Raw genomic sequence first — 16,656 nt, forward strand, 5'->3', positions numbered from 1 at the left:
ATTTCATTATTGATAAGGTGATTAAGACGACACGCCCACACGTGCTGACGTCAATGTGTCTCGTCTCAGCAATACACGAATACCCGAACACGCCATGCTATATATACAGTAACGTTATGCCCGCGCTCCATCACCACTGCTCGTGCCGTCGAATATTATTGTAGCGTTCGGTGTGTGCACGTGAAACACAAAAAAAAAAAAAAAACGTTGACGGTATTCCTCACACATGTCACGGCACCGACACCGGTTTGGAACACGGCCACGGACAAAACAAATACTCGGCGGAAACATGAGCGCGTCCCCCACTCGGCAGGCACCGCATCGACCTGCTGATCAAACAGCAACCGCAGACCAGACGATAGTACAATTATTATAATACACATGTGCGCTACATGCGTTTTCCACCGACGATCGTTTTAAAACTCCCGTTTTATTTATTTAGTTTTTTCATTTTTTATCGCCGATGATAATTTAAATGGAAAAAATAAAAATAAATAAATTTATATTGAACGGGCCCCAAGCCCGTTATTACAGGACGCGTAATAAATAGCTAGCGAAATAAATGCGCGCCGTTCGAGGTATGTAACTAATCGTACACGTTGGCACCGAAACGCACGAACCAACTTTCAGGCACGGCGTAATTGGTATTAAATAGTAAAATCGTAAAAATATACTATAAGAGCATAAAATTAAAATAGTGTGTCTGACATTTTATTCGTTTTGTTTTCAGTCGTCGCAGTCTGATCCCCATCCCAATGGGCCGTTGCTCTACCGCCGTTGTTCTCCCGTCCGTGTTCGTCGTATGCATTCTCACAGCTCTGATCCGTGATGTCGAGTCGACCACCGTCAATAAAAATGTCAATGAAACCGAAATGTTCTATTACGAAATACGACCGGAGCAATTCAACTGGACGAACGGTATTTCGATATTTGCATGTTAATCCGCTTTTCGTATCGTTCCAATTGTTTTATCCTTAAGTCAATTTTGTCTAGATGTCGAGACCAATTTCGTTTACACGCCGTCCTTACAGAATTACCCCGATTTACTGCATTGGATCCATTACAAATTCAATACTAAAAATAGACATGGATATTTGTATGGAACTCCGCCTGCAGACTCGTCAGAACGGCTGATTCAAGTAATCGTTTTTGTACATTTTATAAACTGGATGCATATAATCATATTTTTACTATTTATTTGCTAACAATTCTTGAAAGACAATGAGAAAATAAAAATTTCATTGCAATACAAACAATAATTAAAAATGGACTAGAGCAAAAAATTCCATAAAAAAAAAAAATTATCCGATCTTGGTTCAAATTAGTGATCTATAGCACACAAGAAAATACAATTTCTTCCAAAGAAAAATAATGACTATAAGAGTTCGCCACCAAAGAATTGAAACTGTTATATATCTAAGTAAATTCTAAGTCTAAACTCTGAAATACATTTGTTTTAAAATATTTGACTATAGATGTACATAAATAAAAATATATAATGGTATATATATATTTATAGAAAAATAGCTATGGTATTGCACACAGAAGGCTTTCATATATTTCATTTCCTTTTTTCAACTAATCTATGTATAATTATTTCAAATACTTGTGAAATTCAAATTTACTATTTGAATTTAAATTGTTAAAATACTCAATATTAAATTTAATTGCAACACAGATCAGTAATTTTTATTTCATTTAAATATTTATTGACTTATTGTATAATATTTAAAACATATTTTTATCATATTTTCAATTATAGGTTTCTAAAAAAATAAATAAATATATATTTTTTTTTTAGTTGGATATCATTGGATTGAACAAAAAAACATACCAAACTGCCAGACAAGTTATCCAACTTAACATTTTAGAAAAAAACTGGTAAATATTGCTAGATATATTTAAAAATAAATTTGTTTTTATTTACATAAATTTTAATAATTTATTATTTTATGTAATACTGAATCTGCAACAAATGAAATTCGATTTAAAATTAATAATTTGAATGTGGAAGATATGTTTCAAGAAGAACACATACCAAATTTATTAAATATATTCAGACAATATTTGTGGGTGGATAGTAAACAAAATTTGTACGTTACATTTCTAGCATCTGCTAGCGACTTAGGACAACGATTACCTCTAGATCCAAACGATACAGAAGGGTAAATATAATTTAAATTATTAATATTGTTTTTCATCAAATTCAAAGTAAAATTGAATTTTATGTTAATAAACTGTAACAAGGATTACTAATGGTTTTCTCAAAATTAAAATTATTTTATTTAGTTTTTATTAAAATATCATAAATAATTTTGATAATATATGTCATCCTTTAGTGTTGTTGTCAATTTAGGAAGTCATTCCAATTTTTCAACCATATTATATGATTTGGAAAAAGAAATTAGTCCATTACAAAAAATGAATAAATGTCCTAAAGATTTTAAAAGAACAAGTGTTGAAAGATTTTTCCGTGCTAATGGCTTTAATTTGGATTGGTGCAGCTTCAAACTAGTATGTACTATATTATAAATTACAAACCTTTTCTGTTAATTCACTATTAGAAAACTTTATTTAGTTTTAGGTATGAAAGGTGGAAAATATTTTTAAGAGGATAAAATAATAATAATAACCCATACACATATTATTTAGATTCTGGGGGTATGAAGTGTGCTGTGTTGTAACATTGTTTCAATTCTAAGGACCATAATATTTATGCTACATGTACTCTACTACCAAGTAATTCTGTTTAGTATTTTTCGGTAGGTACCCCACTGTTTTAGATATGAAAGGTAGAAAATATTTGTATAAAGGTAAAATAATAATAATAATCTACATACACATATTATTTAGATTAGATAAAATAGTTTTTAGAGCAATAGAACATTTATCAAGCGGTAGTGAATTAACGGAAAAGATCCTAAATTACTTATATAAAGTTTCATCAATGTCAAATATGTCAAATAAGTTATGAATACTAAACTAAAATGTATTAATAAATTAAAATAGGATCCAATAAACTATAAATTATATAAATACTACTTTAATATATATGCAATTTAATGTTCTGTGAAGTTCAGTAGACTCAAATGGTGTTATGACCAAAATTACTTGATTATTTTTAAATAAAAAATATATAAAAATTATTCAAACCAGATTTTAAAGAGTAAAAATTATTAGTCCAACACCTGTCCATTATCCTAGCATCTCATTCAATGTAAAGAATGAGCAATGAAATGTACATATTACCCATTTAATTACTTAACTTATTTTAATAGTAATCAATTGTTATGGTATCAGTTAGAACCCTAAAAATTATTACTTGATACCTCATTTACCAACTGGGATTTTTCTTAATGTGAATAAGTTAGTATCATACCACACACTTAGTGAATATAAAATAAAAAAAATCAATATTTTAACTATATACATTTTATAGTTTAATTTTTTTTTTTTTTTAGGTGCAGTTAAAAATCTTAAACAAGAACCATACTAAGAATGAAAAAAATGAAACATCAAGCACAAATCATGAAAATAAATGGGAATTAATGGAATCTCTGCAATACAACAGTCAGTCCAAATATGCAGCTACTAATACATTTAATGTTGCTATAATTATTATTATAGTTTTTGTTATTGGGATTGTCCTAAGCATAATGGTTTTTAGATTTTATACACAAACTATTTTTTTTTTATGAAAATATAAAATAAAAATTCAAGTCATTAAAATAGTTTTATTTTTAAATAGATAACTTTTAAAAATATATATAACAATAAATTTGATAGCATATATTTGATAGATCTGTATGTAAATTGTGTATATGAGCATGACATGTTATAAGACAAACACTAATCATTAAACTAAATTAAACATTATAAAGTGTTAAAATTTAGGATATTTTAAATATTCTTACAAATTCATTGAACTTAACTTATATGTATATATTAATGGGATATAATAAAACTAGATACAATTTTTTGTTTTAATACCTAAGACTTTATGGTAAAAATTAACAATAAGTTGTTTTTAATACATAACATATTTTTGTAAAGTTAAGAATAATATTATCTCAAAAACTAAAATAATCAAACTATAAATATTAAATTTGAAACAAGAGTGCTTACATTTTTCAAAAAAAAAGCTAACATCAAAAACGTTTTGATAAAACTTTAATACAATTTCTACTAAGAATATTTAACTATAAAGCACTAATGAAAAATAAAGAATAAGATACAAATAAAATGGAGGTTAAAAATTATCGTTATCCATTTAAAATATATATTTTTAATTGTTTAAAGTTTTAAAATAAGTGCATTTTTTTTTTTTTTTTTTTTTAAAAAAAATTAAATTTATTAAGGAAAAGTCAAATATTAAGAAAATTGGCATTCAGTTACAATTAATGTCTGAGTTTGAGCAGTTTCAATGCCATTTGGTTTTATACGCACATTTTGTAGTGATCCCATGATATTTTCCTTATTCATATCAACAGCATTACTGTAACGTAAATATGCAAAACCTCTAGGACCTCTCCAAGTAATATGTCTAAAGAAAATGTTTAATTCAAATTATTTCTTCAGCAAATAAATATCAATAATTAAACTTAATTAGACATACAGTGGCTTAACTCCTCGTTCCATTAATGCCGCTTTTAAATCTCGTACTCTGACATTATTTGCAATATTTCCAACTTTAAGAATGAATTCATCATCACTTATAGATCTAGAATAACTTGGTTTTTCATTTGAATTGAAGTATCCAGGGCGATTGTTATTGAATCGAGGTCTTGATTCTCGTACATACTCTCTCTAAAAAAATATAATTAAAATGATTCACTTAAATAAACTTTAAATTAATTACACAAATTATTTTCTACATTTTACCTCATCAGTTTGTGATTCAATTCCATTGCGATAGTGTGGTGGACGAAAAACTCTAGAGTTAGTGTAATTATCTTGGCGAATAGCTGAGCCTTTAGAATAGCTATTACGACGAGAAATTATTCCACCATAATAGTTATTTTGATGAGACATTGAATCGTTTGAATAACTATTATGACGAATAACATGATGATTGTTGCTATTATTTTGATGTAAAACTGGACCATTAAAGTTATTATGATGTACCTTTGATCCATTGAAATATCTAGTCTGACGAACAGGAATAGCAGCACTTGGATATCTATTTAACTGCATACCTGTTGATCTATTAGAATCATATCGTTGATTACGGCTACTAGACCTTATATAAGAATGAGATGATCGATCTTGAGAATAGCTGCTATGATGATTTTTTAAATAATAATTTTTTGAACTTGGGTAATACTCTTTACGAGTATTACACCCAACAGACATATCCCGACCATAATCTGGACGATCAATATAATCACGCCTAGTAGCACGAGAATTACTACGAGAAATATGTTTGGTACTACCATTTGATTTAGAACGAGATTGATGAATTGATTCTTTTTCGATATCAGAACTAATGTGTTTTTGACGAGATCGTCGTTTATTTTTAGGAGTATCACTAGAAGGTGAATCTTCCTGAGTGTTATTAGAATTCTTAGATTCAGTTTCAGCTACTGGTGATACAGCAGTTTTAGCAGACTCTGATTTTGTTCGACGCTTATTAGGTTTTTTAAAAGAAGAACGATGTTCTTTTTTATCATTTTGTTTGGCGTGTTTATCACTTGAGGTACTGCGTTGTTGTTGGCTGGAAGTTGACTTAGCACGATTACGTTTACTTTGTAAATCAGAATTTTTAGAAGTAGGTACTGATGAGTTCTTAGAAGAAGAATGATATTTTGAAACAATTGAATCTTTAAAAACTGAATCATTGGTATCAGATCGAGTAGAATATGAACGCTTATGACGATATCTAAAATAAAAAATTTAAATACACCATATATTAATAAAAATAATTAATTAACATTATTATACTGTTAAGACAATATAAGAATTATATATATATATATATATTAAATTTACTCTCACCCACAGTAAACAAAGAACAATGTATTATCTTAATGAATAATATTTAAAATATTACTTTTTGGTTTTCTTGTAGGTTTTGGGAGAAGGCGGTATTTCTTCAGGTTCACTATCTACATCTTTGAGAGTACAATCAAATTCATTATCTTTTTCTTGTTTAGCACGTAATAATTGTAATGGTGGCATTTCCAACAACCTACGCTTAGAAATATAATTCCAAAATATATCTTTAGGACGATCAAGACGATTTTCAACTCTTATAATTTCATTAGATGTAATAATAATATCAACTGGCACATCATATGGTTTGAAAATTTCAGTCGGAAGAATATCAAACACCTATAATAAAAAGCAATAAATATTAAATGTAATATAAAATACATTTTAATTCAGCTTTATTATTATTATTTTTTTTTATAATTTTTAAATTAGGATAATTATGATATAATAAAATTGACAATTTTAGAGTTAAAACTATATAAATAAATATGATTCAATATTTACAATTTTACTAAATCAAAATAAATTGCAATAAAATTTACCTGTACTTCATGGACAATAGTTACTATTACAGTTTTGTCAGTTACCATGTTTATTGAACGTAAAATGACAAATTCTAAATCACAAAATCCATTTCCAATACCAATTCTATGACCTAATAAAAATAATTTAAGTTACATTAGGTATATAAGAATCAAAATAGTTTTAATTTTACAATATATTACCTTTTCTATCAACTGCAACAGATCCTAAAATAATCATATCTATATGATGACTATCATTATTTTTGTCCAAAGTTGTTAATTTATTTCCCCATTTACGAAGTCCTTTCTGAGTACTAGCCGATCTTAACAATTTAGCTGATGGTTCAGCAAATGGCAGAGACACATTTTGTAAAAGTCCTTCTTTCAATCGAAGCAATGGGACTAATAACCTTTTTCCCCACTGAAAAAATATAATTTACAAATATTATCATAGCTATTTACGACCAATAATCACATACGCGAGTGAAACATGGTCTCTGACCAAAGGAGACAGCAAATGATTAATGACCTTCAAAACAAAAGTACTGAGAAATATATACTGCCCGAAATTCAATGCAGAATCACAAACATACGAAAGAAGGAAAAATCAAGAACTACAGGAGTCAACTAACAGGTCAAATATTATTTCATATATAAAAAGCAAGCGATTAGAATGGTTCGGCCATGTTTGGAGAGCGAATGGACAAGTAATAAAAGAAGTGTTAGTTAACAAAATAAATAATAAACGTCCATTAGGAAGACCAAGGACCCGATGGATGGACGGTATCGCTCAAGATATAAAAAAACATAAAAGAGGAGTCATCTTTTGATGACGCACACAATAGAGAGAAATGGAGAGGTGTTGTGATGGCAGCGATGGCACTTAATGGGCTGATAAGCTGAAGAAGAAATATTAATATATGATTAATTAAATATTATGCTGTATGGTTCAGTGTTGGACTGTTGACAGGAGAATAAAACAAAGTACGAGTGCTATAGAAATAAGAATGCTTATATAGATGAGTGGAATGACAAAAGATAGGATAAGAAATGAATATGTGAGAGGTAGTATTGGCATAGCATTGATAGTGAACAAGATGAGAAGAAATAGATTGAGATGGTTTGGATATGTGATGAGATGAGAGGAAACGAATGCAGTAAGTTATTAGGAAAATATATATTTAAAGAAAAGAATGAAGAGGAAGACCAAAGAGGAAATGGTTTGATACAATTGTGAATAATGAGGGCCATTGGTGTGCATAGGGAATATAAAAAATCAAGATGAGTGGAGGTTTAGGACTAAAGTGGCTGACCCCAAATAGTTGGGAGAAAGGCGAAGGAGAATAAAATGTATTCTAAACATTATTATAATATAATATTATTATTATTATATTATATATTAATATATTATAATAAATAATTTAATGAAATGGATAAATTAAGACTAACAACTTCACAACACAAAACCCTAACTTAACAGTACTGGTATTAATAGAATTAACTTACAGTAAGAGTTAGAAAACGTGCTGTTTCTTGAGCCTTATCAGGAGTGACTTGAACAGTTTTAGCTTTTTTAAATTCTTCCAATTTTTCTAATAATTGTGATGTTATGTTACATCCTTTAAAATTTGGTATACGATTATAGCAAGGTTTTGGAAAAACAACTAGAGAGTTTTCTTCCATAAATTCCCAAATTTTTTGACGAACTTCTTTCTTGGATTTAAGTTCTAAAATAGCACTGTTTTCAATGCATTGTGGTTTAATTAAACTTTCTAAGTCTTCATTTACTATAAATTCATTCAAATCATTTTGTGCAATGTTTTCCTTTACATTACTCAAACCATTTTCTTTAGTCTCGGTTTCATTCGATTCTTTGTCAATGTCATGTTTACCTTCATTTAATTCATTTGTTCTATTTTCTACTATAGTTATACTTTGTTCATCAGAAAATTGAGAATTTTCTATTTTCATCTCTACAGAACCATTGTACATATTGATTTTTTCGGTATCCTCTGATTTTAAGCAATCTGGAGATTCTTTGGATATAGCAATTTTAGAAGCTAAAGATAACACATCAATTTAATTACATTAACACAATATAACCAGAATAAAAATTAATTTTAATAGAATTCTCATAAACATACGAATTAGCAAATATTAATCTAATATAATTTATCATTTGATATTAGTTAAATAATTAAATAATAAACATAGTTCAATAATATTGTAGTAAAACTGCAACCACAATGTAATTTTTATATACTCATATATACTTTAAATTGATTTAAGCTTTTCTTAATTATTTTAGTTTTTGGATAAAATAGACATCTTAATAGCCTGAGTCTATATCTCAATATTTTTATAAGTGACTGTTATCTTTAAAAATAGAACCAGTGTTAGTTCCAAAATGTTAGTAGATACTAGAGCCCTACACGGGCCTAACTTTTGATGTCCAAGCCCGTCCAAAATACAATTTTATATTATGATACCCGGCTCGGTTAAGTTAGGCCTGGTCCGCCCACTTATAGTCCGGCTCGGATCAGCCCGATTTCATTTCTCTTATATATACAGTTCAGCCAAGTCCAATACGTATAACTGAAACATATACTATATAGCCAGACCCAGGCTGAATTTTTACTAAAATATCTGACCTTGACCTAATATTCAAATGGTTAAAAAACCACTGCTGTACAGTGTACACCATTACCAAGTACTTACAACCTACATTGTGTAAAGTAAATAATAAAGTGTACAAAAAAAAAAAAAAAGTAGGCAAGTCAGTCACTAGTCAGTATACTAAATTAATCATCTTTTTTAATTAAAATACAAAATACACATATATTTAAATGAAATAATTTATTAATTAATATCATAAAGAATCCCTGCTTTACCCATTTAAACAAAAATGTATTGGTTCGGGGCCTTGCCCGAACAACTAATACTGAAGTGAAATGCTAGGCCCAGACCGAACCCAGTTCGGGTGACACCAAGATAGGCATGGCCCGTACAGGGCTCTATTAGGTACACTACTGAATAGGATCAAAAAATAAATTATAAATTATGATGGTTTAAAATACACTATAGTAATGTAACAACATTAAACAAGGCAATGTTAAATGAAAGTTTACAGTATTACAATATGTTTTACTAACTTGAAGCATTAGGACTTGCTGGCGATGATTTTGACACTGGGCTTTTCAATGTTGGATTTGATTTACCTCTAGTTGACTGAGCAAGTCTTTCAGCAAGAGATAATGACTTATTACTTGATGGACTTGACTTAGTTGAAGATGGTGAACGTACAGACTTAGGTGGAGTAGAAACACCATCAGATTTTGAATTATCATCAGGTGATTTGGAGCCCTTTGGAGAGCCAGTCTTTGATTGACTCATGGTTCCGGAAACTACAAGTTTTGGACTGGGTGGATTTCTTAACTGCAAATTTTCGTCAGGAAACTGTTGTAAATCTAATAAAATTAAGAACTAGCTTTAAAATTGTAGTTTAGTTTTATGAAAATAAGCATGAATATCATGAAAAATAATTAAAAAAATTTACCAACTACATACAATTTTCATTATCTTTATAACTAATTTTTATGGAACAGTTTAATACATTGTGTATATAAAAAAATAAAGAATAAAACAAATATTATTTTTTAACTAGTACCCTACTTCTAAATATTTTGATTTTGTAATAAAATAATTATTTACATTTAAATAAGGTAATATTTTAATAATTTTTCTTCATAAAAGGTAATAATTTAAAGAACTTTGAATTAAATTATTGATAAGTTTTAAAAAGTAAAAGCAATGTTGTTTTCCATTTAAAAAAATGCATGTAACACACATAAAAATCTATATGCCACTAAACTAGCTCCAGTATTATAGAAAAGTTTGTTAAATGTTAGTTGTAATATAATACAAATAATAAATCAATATAAAAAGTTATTACAAACATTATTACAAACAATCCTAGATACCATAAACATTACTTTAATGTTTTTTTTTTTTTTTAAGTAAAAGCTTTCAAGTAAGCCAATAATAAAACTTTTGTATAGTTACAAAAAATATATATTTATTTTTTTAATTAATTGATAAAATTCACTTAATTTCTACTGTAGTATAGTAATACCATAAATTATAGAAATTATAAACTTTTCTCTTCTGAATGTTCTATTTTATAATCAGCAGTTATACTAAAATATTCACTATTTTTTAATGAACATATTAAACAATAATATGTATATATACTATCTTCCTTATTTGTAAGTATGTAATGTAAATATTTGAAAATCATGTTTAAGCCAGATATTCAAATAAATGTATTATATTGTAAAATAGCTTTAACTTTACATTTATTACATAAAATATTTATTATATTGTATTACTAGGGCAGAGGACTTGTAGCATTTACATATTTGTTTTGCAGTCACAAAAATAGCACAGTACGAAACAAATATGTTTCATACTTTAACAAAACTAGTTTTGAAATTTTATTTTGCATATAAATACATATTTTGTGTATTTTATATTTTTAAGGCATAATACTTTTATACGACATTTTTACTTTTTGAGACATATTTCACTTAAATCAATTTTTTTCCTACTATCATTTTTGTTTCAAACAATAGACTAAAAAGATTTGTATTTATTTTTAATTTTTCTCGTATAATATGGTTTATGATTGTTTGAGGTACACATTTTTCCTAGAAGTAGTTGTGGATCACTAATAAAACAATAATATTAATTAGCTGTAATTAATTTAATTAATAAATAATTGTTTTTGACACCACATCATCGCCCCAGTGAGCTGAATGCATATTTAATTAAAATAATTAATAAAAATGTATTTTATTTACTTGACAATAGCCTAAAATATATTAATATTAGGTAATTGTTTAGTTATTTTATTTTAAATACTATCACAGAAAAAAAAAATTGAAGTGCATATATTGAGAGCATAATATGCAATAATATTATTAAAGTGTTTTTAAATGCATAAGTGCTTGCATGTTTTTTGATTTTTAAGAACTACAAATAGTCCTTCGCCCTACATATTACAATATTACATAATACATATATATATTTTTTTTTTTTAAATGTGGGTCCCTAAATAAAATGTTAAATTGTTATGGACTCTAAATATATATTTATTTTTGTCATCAAAATTATTAAAAAAAAAATGGAGAAGTTTTGATCTTAACTATAAACAAAAATTAAATACACTAATGCTTCATGACTCACAGTTTTAGAAGCATTGCTTAAAAATCAGGAAAAACACAATTGCATATATTTGTAATCGATAACACCTTTTAAAACTACACAAATGTGTACAATGTTACCTGATTTTAACAATGCAATTGTGTATGAATTATTAAGTGTTTTTGCTAATTTTCATGCCAGTAAATAACATTTGTACAATATACATATTTATCTACCATTTCCTGAAATTAAGGATGATTTTCTTGAACTAATAGCAACGTGTCCAAATAAAAACTATTATCACATTTTTTTAGACAATGTAATAAAAACATATATAAAACCGGATTATCTATTTCCTCCAGAATTCTTTGTGAGTAATTTATACAATATACAATATATACTTTTTATATTATTGACTGTTTATTTTATCATTTTTAGTACCACAAATAGACCAAAAAGTTTTCATATAACTTATAACAGATAATTTCATAGTGCACCTCCTCCAACACATGTTGTCATTAATAGTGCACACAGGGGGGAAGGGGTTGTAAACCCTCCAAAATGTTATCCAACATCTAGGTTAAAATTTACAAATTTTACAAGTTTGAAATATGAAAAGCTAGTATTGAATACCTAGTATCATTGATTATAGAATAGCTTATTCTATTATCAATACTATTATTTAAGTCAAAATATATTAAGGATTTGCATAATTTTGTCAATTGTAAAATGTGTTATATTTTTAACTTGACACCCCCCGAAAAAAAAATCCTGTGTGTGCCACTGGTTGTCATTCACATATTTAAAGTAACTCAAATGCTGACAAGATCGATTATACTATATTTTCCTTCTCATTTTCACAAACTTAGGACTGTTATCTATAAATTATAATTATAATTATATAATTATTATATAATTAAATTATATAAATATATAAATTTATAACACAGGTATGATTTTTTTTTTAAATTTTCTAATACATGGTATAGAGTTATTAATTGAAAATTAGAATACTGGTAAATGGTAAATTAATAAATAAAATGAATTAAAAATTTTAAAATTTACAATTAGTAAACATTTAAATTAAGTGCTTTGACAAACTCAAACCTATTAAATTTTCAATGTTATATTTTTAACATTATCAAGTGTGTCAATTGTAAGTTACAGGTTTTATTGTCGTAGTTGTTTGACCGAAATAGTATGTTATGGTTTTTAATAGTCTAATCAAATTCGTACATTATCATTTTTATAATAGGATCCAATTAGTTCTTTATCTTTATCATAAATATTATTTAGGACCCAATTCGGATACGCCCAAAAAAAAAGACTTAAATAGAATTCAAAATACTATAAAAGCTTATGATGAGTATAAAATTCATAAAATTGTTATTCAATATTTAAAAGTAATAGGTTATAAACGTCAGGGAATTCAAATATATTTATTCACGATTTCATTTAATTATTAATAATTGTATTACTTTGTATAAGTTGTATAAGTTAAAAATTATTTTACCAAATTAAAAACTGACGATTATAAAATTAATAAATTTGACAATGTTACATACATGTCTTAGGCAATCATGTTCTATCCTTAAAACCAATCGTTATTTTATTAATCCAGATATTAATTATGTTAACTATAGTAATGATAAAATGCATATTGAATATAAATTAAAAGAATAAATATAGTTTTCCTCAAAAAAAAAATAAATATAGATACATTCATAAAGAAATATGATAAAATCTAAGATCGTTAATAATTTACCAAATAAATATTAAAAATACTTTAACCCAAAATATGTCGTACAATTCATCCAACACACCAAACGCGATTACTCTAATTTAGAATCTAATAATATTAATCAAAATTAAATTCGTCATAACGTCAAAAGAATATGTAAAAAATTAAAGTTGACAACAATTTAAATAAAATGCAAAGCTTGAAAACCAAAGACTTTCATCTCCAGTTTAAATTAAATCCTAAAAATGAGGTTAATTAAGAATTTATACTAATAATAGATATGGGAATACCTGTTTAGGAAACATTGAGCCGAGAAAATTTTAAGTGTTTCGATTATAATATAATTTAATTGGAACGGAAAAGTAAAAGAAGACAGCTCTACACCTGATGTTAATTTAATGCAAATCAGTTTTTCCTATTATAATTATTATTGAGCAGATTTTCATCGACGAAAATCAGTGGGGTGAACTATGATGGAGGGGTGGGGATAGACTAAAACGGAAAGATGCGATCGCGAACGGCTGGTCGAAATCTTGACGCATTTCACCAAAATAGCAGCGGGGCGATGAGGAATAGTAATAAGTCAATGGGGCGAATGTGCGGATGTGAATATTAGATACATGTTTGTGCGTGTGTAGAAATACTCACCGTCAGAAGATATCTTTTCGCTGCGGCCGTCCGGTGCAAATGATTTTTAAACGCGAGCGTGTAAGAGAAAAAATTAGAATTCGACAGCGAAGTGAAGAAGAAATAAATTTTGACGAGACAACAGAAAAAAAATTTACTCGAAACTACTACTCGTGAGCAGATTTCGCGTGAAAACGCGATTCGGAAAGAAAAACGAATTCGTCCCCTTCGAGGTGATGCTGACGGATGGGCGCGGAAACTGTACAAACGAGAAGCGAATGTGACACAATACAGAGACGATGGCGAGTGCAGGTAGTAAACGGTACCACGGTGTAAGTCAAAATGGATACTTACGGGAATTGCCCATGATGTGCCGGCTTTAGGTACCGAGATAAAATTGTGCGCTCTCGAATGACACGGAGCGTTATAAATAAATACAGTTTGTGTTCACGTTATGTAATATAATAACAATATTATATTAAACAAACTCGCGAACGGAGAATTGTCGGAGGCGGCGGCAGCGGCGGCCCCAGCGTCAAATCTATCGTTGACTGTTGCGGTGACGATGAGACGACAGCAGTTGGTACTCGGCAATTCGTGACGGCGTTTTCAAAGGAACTCGACGGTCCAAAAGGCCAAAGCTGCGGTTGTCGCGGCGTCGTGACAAGCTATTGGTACCGGCACGGGGGAAGGGGTCCAATGGAAACGCATCCAACGACGACCGCACTGGGTACGCGAGGGATTTCCCGGACAGTTTATCGTCTATGTTTAGCGAAGGTGCGTCATAATCGTCTTGATAATGTTAATAACGACATGAGCGCGCAAATTATACAGATAGAACGTTATCCACATACAATTCGTTTATTAATTGTACACTATGACTTGACTTCATAAAAGTTATTACTCACGCGATTAACGTATATTATGATATTGTGACGAAAAGAAATACCATCAGTTGTACGTTTTATCGAAATGTTTTCATGTTATTTAATTTTTAAATCGAACGAGATCGCTAAATGTCAACCTTTACTCTTACCCCTATAACATCATGAAGTTCACGATGTCTCATTATTTTGTTTTTGAATTTTCGTCACAAAGATTGGAAAATTAAATATTCATCGCTAAATACCAAAAAAAAAAAATTGCTATCCTTAATCATTCATGATAATTACAAACTATAAGATCGCCTTCGATTTCATTTTTATTTCATGTTCCATTAATATTTCTGATAAGAAGATTGCTGAAATCCATATAGTATGGGTATTAAATATCTATTAAGATACGGATTTATATTCTTTAAATGATTCATATTTATCATTGCATTCGAAAAATCATTCTGAGTGAATGTAATGCTGCATTTATTATTTAATAATAATATAAATATTTTTATAAAAATTATAAAATGTGTTTATAAACATTTTGGCTTTTGATATCATTGCATTTATCCATATGGCTAATGAACATATATTCATGTTGGCCATCTCTTCTATAGAACTGTTTTACTATCTTTTGTTGAACTAAAATTATGTTATAAATATTTTACAAAATAAATCTAAGAAAACATGAAAATTTCAAGTATTTATGTATCGTACAAAAAAAAAAATACTTTAAGAATGTTATCATCTTTATGCTTATTCAAAAGAAAGAGTAATATTTAGAATAATAAAATATTAATTATCTGAAGTGAATTGATTGATTTAAAAATAAGCAGTATAAAACATGAACGTTATATACCAATATACCATAGTTGTACCTAAGTGTAATGAATGCATTGAAAAATTTAAATTTTTCCAAAATGTGTTATTCTTTAAAATTACCATCAAATTGATTCAAATTGATGCTATATTTAAAAGTAAATATGAGATATTTGTGCCACGTGTTCCTTGTTAGACGAAAATTCAAAAAGCCATGCTAATATAGTAAATTTATTTCATGTTTTTAACTTTGAACATTATGTAGGCGCGAACCTAGAGGGGTTTGGGAGGTCAGCTGATCTACAGTTTTTCTCATTATTATTTGACTCCTATTTGATTTTTGACATGACTTCATCAAACTATCAAAAACAAATTATTTTAATAGAAATATGCATTATTTCAATTATGGGTTTAATCATTTAAAAATATATTATAAAGGGATCACCCTAAGTAGTATCTCTTTGAAAAGATATTTATAAATTTATTAAAACCTATTACAAAATATTAGGGTTCTCTATTTCACGTGTATCTAAGAACACGAATGTACGTGTTTTTATGGAAACGGAGGTAAAGTTTGTGTATCTAATTAAAATACACGTGTACACGTGTATTTAGAGCCCATGTACCCGGTACCCATGAGACGTGTATTTAAAGTCCATGTTCTGATGACATAGGGGCATGATAGCATCTTTAATGTTGTTTAAAGAAAACCAATACATAATACTATAATATTATTATTTATTTTATTTTTATTTTTTATTTATACGAATATTGGCGTATAATATATTTAACATTTAATAAAAAGTAATAATGAGAATTGTATTATACTTAAAATAGTTAACATTTTGATATTCACAAATTAAATGTAACCGTCATA

General features: G+C 27.9%; 2 protein-coding genes across 3 annotated transcripts; one reads left to right on the forward strand and one right to left on the reverse strand.

Moving 5' to 3' along the window:
- The first annotated feature begins 85 nt into the window (after positions 1 to 85).
- On the forward strand, positions 86 to 3,729 carry LOC112680287 (epsilon-sarcoglycan). The gene is made up of 7 exons (XM_025550327.1): positions 86 to 644; positions 731 to 918; positions 994 to 1,139; positions 1,802 to 1,884; positions 1,968 to 2,165; positions 2,340 to 2,514; positions 3,462 to 3,729. The coding sequence occupies exons 2-7, from the start codon at positions 756 to 758 to the stop codon at positions 3,696 to 3,698; spliced, it is 1,002 nt and encodes a 333-aa protein (XP_025406112.1). The 5' UTR covers positions 86 to 644; positions 731 to 755; the 3' UTR covers positions 3,699 to 3,729.
- A 586-nt stretch (positions 3,730 to 4,315) lies between these two features.
- On the reverse strand, positions 4,316 to 14,723 carry LOC112680335. Of its 2 annotated transcripts, none has more exons than XM_025550392.1 (9): positions 14,440 to 14,723; positions 9,668 to 9,982; positions 8,022 to 8,575; positions 6,717 to 6,936; positions 6,534 to 6,646; positions 6,050 to 6,330; positions 4,882 to 5,878; positions 4,616 to 4,806; positions 4,316 to 4,543 (listed from the first exon to the last, which is right to left on the reverse strand). In XM_025550392.1, the coding sequence occupies exons 1-9, from the start codon at positions 14,450 to 14,452 to the stop codon at positions 4,372 to 4,374; spliced, it is 2,856 nt and encodes a 951-aa protein (XP_025406177.1). In that variant the 5' UTR covers positions 14,453 to 14,723; the 3' UTR covers positions 4,316 to 4,371. The 2 variants fall into 2 exon arrangements, with proteins under 2 accessions (XP_025406177.1, XP_025406178.1); XM_025550393.1 differs by lacking the exon at positions 14,440 to 14,723 and adding an exon at positions 14,107 to 14,421.
- Positions 14,724 to 16,656: the final 1,933 nt, after the last annotated feature.

Source organism: Sipha flava, unplaced genomic scaffold (assembly GCF_003268045.1).
Source record: "Sipha flava isolate LNK unplaced genomic scaffold, YSA_version1 176_pilon_pilon, whole genome shotgun sequence".
In the NCBI taxonomy this organism is placed as follows: domain Eukaryota; kingdom Metazoa; phylum Arthropoda; class Insecta; order Hemiptera; family Aphididae; genus Sipha; species Sipha flava.

Bases quoted from the DNA above. Each gene is read 5' to 3' on its own strand.
- LOC112680287 (XM_025550327.1), top strand. From the start codon at position 756: ATGGGCCGTTGCTCTACCGCCGTTGTTCTCCCGTCCGTGTTCGTCGTA. The intron at 2,166-2,339 runs GTAAATATAATT...GTCATCCTTTAG, and splicing joins GATCCAAACGATACAGAAGG to TGTTGTTGTCAATTTAGGAA. The intron at 2,515-3,461 runs GTATGTACTATA...TTTTTTTTTTAG, and splicing joins ATTGGTGCAGCTTCAAACTA to GTGCAGTTAAAAATCTTAAA.
- LOC112680335 (XM_025550392.1), bottom strand. The intron at 8,576-9,667 runs GTTAGTAAAACA...TGTTATCTTTAG, and splicing joins AGCAAGTCCTAATGCTTCAA to CTTCTAAAATTGCTATATCC. The intron at 6,647-6,716 runs GTAATATATTGT...TATTTTTATTAG, and splicing joins TGTTGCAGTTGATAGAAAAG to GTCATAGAATTGGTATTGGA.